Source organism: Copadichromis virginalis, linkage group LG11 (assembly GCF_057382275.1).
Source record: "Copadichromis virginalis isolate Kocher_CV1m ecotype Utaka linkage group LG11, C_Virginalis_male_GT1.1, whole genome shotgun sequence".
Lineage (NCBI taxonomy): Eukaryota > Metazoa > Chordata > Actinopteri > Cichliformes > Cichlidae > Copadichromis > Copadichromis virginalis.
In genome coordinates, this window is record NC_140628.1 from 19,687,707 (window position 1) to 19,693,588 (window position 5,882).

A 5,882-nucleotide genomic window follows, 5' to 3' on the forward strand; every position below is an offset into this window, starting at 1 on the left:
GCAACTCCAAAAAAACAATTTCTGTCAACATCACAGCCTGATACCTGCAGGTCTGACAGCAGCAGGCGTATCACTCCTGTTTTCTACCTGGAGACAGCAGTCGCCTCATTGTTCTGACACACAACACAAACCTATCCACAACACTACACACTAACTACACAAGACAACACATTAACTACACACTCCAAACACCCTAAACGTCACAAATCTCTCACATCTCAAAACTCGCTCTCTCTCTTTTCCTGCTTTCTCTCTCTCTCTCTCTCTCGCTCTCTCTCTCTCTCTCTCTCTCGCGCGCGCCGTCACTCCTAAAACTTCCCCCTCTCCCTAAACAACCAATGTCATGTTGCCATATCATTTTGTGATTGGTTGACATGGTACATTTTTCTGTACATTTCTGCTATTTGTTTTGTTTTTTTATTTTTTGCTCATAAGCAGAGAGTGCTTGCTAGCGCTGTTCTTAGACAGTAAACGTGACGAAACTATTGCGGAAAAAACGCCGCATATGTATTGTTTATCATGACTGACGTGACATGACGTGGCCTATCAGCACAATTTAAAAACTGGTATATATCACCTTGTTGCTTTTTCATCTTAAATTGGTTGTTTTATTTGGCTTACCACGATTACTATATTCTTCCTCAGTCAAACAGCAGCACTCATGCAAATGTTTTGCCCCCTGAGCTCCAGGTGCTGTGCCAAAAAGTGATCGTCGGGCAGAAAGTGATTGCCGCCCGCGGGAGCGCGCGCTGCTGCTTAAAGCTGCAGCGCCCCGATTACTTACATAGACAGCTACTTCCGTACAACTGATATAAGGTGCGCTAAGCTGAAGACAGCTTCAGCTGTCTGTTTGTTGAAAAATAGTAACGTGGCCGCACCGCGTTTTTTTGTTAGTAACGGTAACGGCGTTGTAACGATAGAAATAGTAACTCGTTAGATTACTCATTACTGAAAAAAGTAACGCTGTTACTGCTCATAATTCATATTTTCCAAGTGGAAAAATGTCTCAAAGCAGAAAAAAGAACAAAACAACTGATCAACTTGTTAGATTAACTGCTGTGATATTCTGCAGATTCTGTTCACACAACATTTGAAAACACAGCTGGCTGAAGCAAAATTAAAATTGTACTGACCTCATTTTACTGAGGCAGTGTACAAAGATGAGACAGGCCCTGATTAAGATTAACACTAGTGAGATGCATGCTACAACACTACACAGAGTGTAGAGACTGTTAATAATGATGATTTCTGAAAGAAACTGGGGGCATTTGCATGTAGGACATTGATCTAAATGTACTGGGGTACATTTAGATCAACGACTGAATCTATTTTTTAGCAGTGTACAGACAGAGAGGGACATTCAATAACAAGAGACCAAAAACTGGACCTTGCATGAAGTCAATGTAATATAAACATGATAAGTTGGTGAATTTGAGCAAAATACATAAATAAATAAAACCCTGTGCCGATCATAAGTGAGTCAAATTAGTCTTGAAAGGATAAAAACCTCAGTCCTCTTCTGTGGCACCTGGTGGCCAAAAATATGAAGAGCAGCTTGAATCTACAACTTGTACTGAACAGCTTAATTATGATTGCCCTTTCTACATATTGAATAAAGTGTAAGTATTAGATTTTTAAAAATATTGTTTGCTAGTTTATAAATAATTCTTCCCCCAGCTCCAGTTATTGCTAACTTCGTAGTTAAGTCATCTTGCTTTTGGGGATTTTTCTATCTGTGTGCATCTCTGTAATGTTTTTTATTGAGAACCTTTGGCAGCTAGGTCAGCCATAAAACTTTGCATATTTTGAATGTGATTTGGTTAACTTGAATGACTAAGCACTCAGTGGATATCTTGGGATACTTGTGGATAAGTCACTAACCAAATTTAATCCATCCATCTTCTTTTGCTTATCCAGGGACTGTCACCAATCAAATTTAATGAGCAGGAGAAAAAAAATTGTACATGTGAGGACAAGAAATGACAAAAAAAGAAGACATTAACAAAAAAAAGACACCCTTCCCCCATAATCTTTTATTTACAATATTGTATTTGGTGAAAATGTTCTGATTGTTCACGCACACATTGTTGTAAAATAATGTGTGCGTCAGTCTCCAACGAGACATAGCGCTGGAAGAGTAGTTATTCTCCGTTACACCACAAGAGGGAGTATCTCCTGAAATGAGCAGCTGAAGTGGGAGTAAACGAGCCAGGCCACTCACCTAATGCAGTGCGCCTAACAAAAGCTGTGTGAAAGTGTGTACAAGCGTGTAACAATATACTACTATGGCTATATATTTGCACTTAAGCAGATAAAAATAGTAAATAACTTGACCTTGGTCTTAAGATAAGTCCACATGGTTGCAGGGAATGTAGGAAAGTTGGCTGTTAATTCCCATCATGTGTGGTTAGTGTATATTTATTGTTAGCAATGTAGATTAGCCATGAAGCTACCGGTTAGCAGCTACAGCTAATTTGCCAGTTTGTGTGAAAACCTCGTGGCACTGTGGTTGATGTCTACCTGTACTGGGCTGTAATCACAGTTAATTCAGACCTGGGAATCAGACTTTTGTTTAGGGTTATTTCGTTTATGCTACTGTAAGAAGTATTGGTGTTTTGAGTTTGAAACAAGCCAGGCCACTCACCATAATACAGTGCGCCTAACAAAAGCTATGTCAGATGGTGTACAAGTGTATAAAAATGTCTATATATTTGCAGAAGTTACAGTAAAGGCGGACTCACAACGCTATGCTGGTTTCAATTCCTTTTAATCTAAGTGTGCAACATACAACAAGAATTGCATTTTACAGAATTCTTCATGTGAAAGTTATCCATGTTTTGTTTGTGTAACACAAAGTCACTCATAATGTGACCTCTGCTAAATGTAGCAATGTAGTTTTCATCTGTTGTTTGCAAAGTTAAACAACCAACTGGGCAAAGATCTAAGGCTAGGGTCCATAGCTCAGTGCTATCTGGGTCTAGATAATTAAATACATACTAATTAGAAGTCTCCACGATTAAAGAAGAATAACAACTATGCTGCATTGTTCTTTTAATCCTGATGCTGCTCAAGGCCTTTTTAAAGCTTCTTTAAATAACTGAATTGTTGTAGTTTTGAGTTCATTTGATTGATATTTCTGTTTTATTAAAGTGATTTGTTTCTTTTTATTTTTGAATCAGTTCATTTACTGAATCCTCTTTAAGATTGTTTTATTTCATTGCTGAAGCATTATTAAGCTGCAAATAATTGTTTTCATAGGACAGACTTGTAAATTATTTATTTATGTATTTTTATGATCAGTGACTTTTTAGTAGAATATGCTTTGCAATCAGTTTGTGTGGTGGTTCTCAAAGTAAATTTCAATACAGTTTAAGTACAGATTAACTGTGATGGATATTTTAGATATATACGTATAATTACGTACACATGTTAACAATGACATGCACCTGTAACCAGATGATGTTTGAAGCCTTTTAATTATCTTCCTGATCTGATTTATTTCTCTGTCTGTCTGTCTCTCTCTCTCTATATATATATATAAATATAAAAGATCTAAAGGAAGACTGAAGTTGTCACATTCAAATGAAAACTGACTGTACATCTGCATCATCAATGTTCGTGTCATTCCTGGAAGGACACTAGCTGCTGGGAGATTTCAAGTGACATAATAATGAGTATACATACTTTGCACTTTTTGACACTATTTTTATGCATTTGTTTCATTTACAAGATTTGCCTGATGTTTTTTTTTTTTCATTTTAACCTTCGAGTATCAGTTCAAAATGTTTTAGAAATGTTAAAGAAAGCACAAATCCATAAAGTACATTTTTTTAAAGGAGCAAATTTTAAAATATTTGAGAAAAAATAAAAAGACTGTTGTTTATGAAACTTTATATTTTTTGAGCGAACTCTTGGTGAATATGTGGAAGTATTGTGAAGGTTTAAAGAAAAACTGGGCTGTGCTATTTTTTTTTCATCAGCTAAGAGAACAAGACCAAAGCGATCAGTGGTGCCACAAAGCATACAAGGATGGTACTTGTTGATTTGCCAGCAGTTGTGCTGCTGGGCTGTGATCCTGTTGTTGTGCCAGCAGTTGTGCTGCTGGGCTGTGATCCTGTTGTTGTGCCAGCAGTTGTGCTGCTGGGCTTTGATGCTGTTGTTGTGCCAGCAGTTGTGCTGCTGGGCTGTGATCCTGTTGTTGTGCCAGCAGTTGTGCTGCTGGGCTTTGATGCTGTTGTTGTGCCAGCAGTTGTGCTGCTGGGCTGTGACGCTGTTGTTGTATCACTGTTGCAGAGGTCACCCTGGCAGCAGCTGACTTCTCCTCCAATGATTCCTGAGAGCTGTGCAGTTTGTGTGTTTGAACAAATCATCTTGGAGGCGCAGCCCTTTACTTTAGTAGTTTCCCCTCCTGCATTCACTGAGAAAACAAAAATTATTCTACTGTGCTGCAAGTTTTAAAAAAGGAATCACTGAATATTCCTCTAAGCAGAAAAGAAACATACAGAAACTTAATGTTCTAGGCCTGTTACCTGCTGCTGAGATGCAGTAGTCCTCATTTCTGTTGCAGGTTAAAGTTTTGGTGCAGTCATTTCCATCACATTGCGAGCATTTTTTCCCATTTGGCGAGGGTATGCTCCAATCTATGAAGCACAAATATATATGTCATATTTGTTTCCTTGATTATTTTATCAAAGTGCCAAAAAACATCAGATATGCAAATACTGGATGCTTTAATCCTCATCCATCAGGAGAACTCAGTGATTGAGAAAAAATTAATTTTCCTAAACCTGGCTCACTTTGTAACTTTTTCCACAATATTAATAAAATCTACTTCTTTATCACAACAGGAAATACTATTTCAAAATACCAAGAAACATGTTGTAAATTACCAGGGACATCTTGAGAGTTGCACAGATGAGAGGTGCAACACTTGCTGTTAATTACAACTTGGGCAAATCCAAAGTTGACTGAGCCACTGAAGCACTGATCAGGCGTAACACAAGTTCTCCCCATAAATTTAAATTCTGAACCACCTGAAACCAAAGAGGAACCATTGTAAACTCGGTCACTTCAAAAAATAATAGAAGAACTATAAAATACCATTTTACCCATATTTGAAATCATTCTGACTGAACCACACTGAGTATTGGATGGACATTCTTTTGTTGTCTCATTGCAGCTTCCAGATGGTCCTGGTATGCATTCATAACATTCCAATGGACATGCTGATAAAAGACATTTAAATAAGGAGTTAAATCAACTTTTCTTGCATTAACCGTATGGACAAATCCTGAAACTCCAACTAAAATAAATAGATTCAAACAAAGGGCTAAAAGTACAATAAATAGTGCAATCATTTGTAGGAAGTAGACACATTTTTTGCTGGGTTGTAAATAACATGATGTAAAAGCAATAAAAAAAAAAGTTTCATTGAAATTACAGAACTTTCTTTAAAATGTTAAAGAACAGATAACCAAGGAAAAACTTGCTTTTAGGGAGCAGCAGGATCCCAAGGATCAGCGCAAGGATCTGCATTCTGTGATGGTCAGATAGAAGTGAAATTTAGTTTAGTTTCTGTTCAGGTTGTAAGTAATTCTTATTGGGGGGAGTGGTTTCTCTCTCACTCTGACCACCACTTAACCCTTCCTTTGACAGTGAAAGAACCTGACAATCAAATTTTTTTTATTTGCATAGCAAATATTAGCCTTTGTTAAATTTGTAAATAAATCATCTTATTGGTAAACCTTGCATTTCACACACTTTGCATGCTTTGAATATGATTTGGTTAACTTCAATGACTGACTACCTTCTGGAAAAGCCACTAATGAAATGTATTCAATTAAAATCCAGGTACAAAACTCTTGTGCAAATATACTGTACAA

At 37.2% G+C, this 5,882-nt stretch overlaps 1 protein-coding gene across 1 annotated transcript; it reads right to left on the reverse strand.

Moving 5' to 3' along the window:
* Window positions 1-2,750: 2,750 nt before the first annotated feature.
* Window positions 2,751-5,644, reverse strand: LOC146698398 (phospholipase A2 inhibitor and Ly6/PLAUR domain-containing protein-like). The gene is made up of 5 exons (XM_085473488.1): window positions 5,490-5,644; window positions 5,109-5,225; window positions 4,890-5,033; window positions 4,530-4,640; window positions 2,751-4,417 (listed from the first exon to the last, which is right to left on the reverse strand). The coding sequence occupies exons 1-5, from the start codon at window positions 5,533-5,535 to the stop codon at window positions 3,981-3,983; spliced, it is 855 nt and encodes a 284-aa protein (XP_085329614.1). The 5' UTR covers window positions 5,536-5,644; the 3' UTR covers window positions 2,751-3,980.
* Between the last annotated feature and the right edge of the window lie 238 nt (window positions 5,645-5,882).

Excerpts from the sequence above, each read along its gene's own strand:
- LOC146698398 (XM_085473488.1), bottom strand. The coding sequence starts at position 5,535 with ATGCAGATCCTTGCGCTGATCCTTGGGATCCTGCTGCTCCCTAAAA. Across the intron at positions 4,641-4,889 it reads CAACTCTCAAGATGTCCCTG|ATTGGAGCATACCCTCGCCA; the intron begins GTAATTTACAAC and ends TGTGCTTCATAG. Across the intron at positions 4,418-4,529 it reads CTACTGCATCTCAGCAGCAG|TGAATGCAGGAGGGGAAACT; the intron begins GTAACAGGCCTA and ends TTGTTTTCTCAG.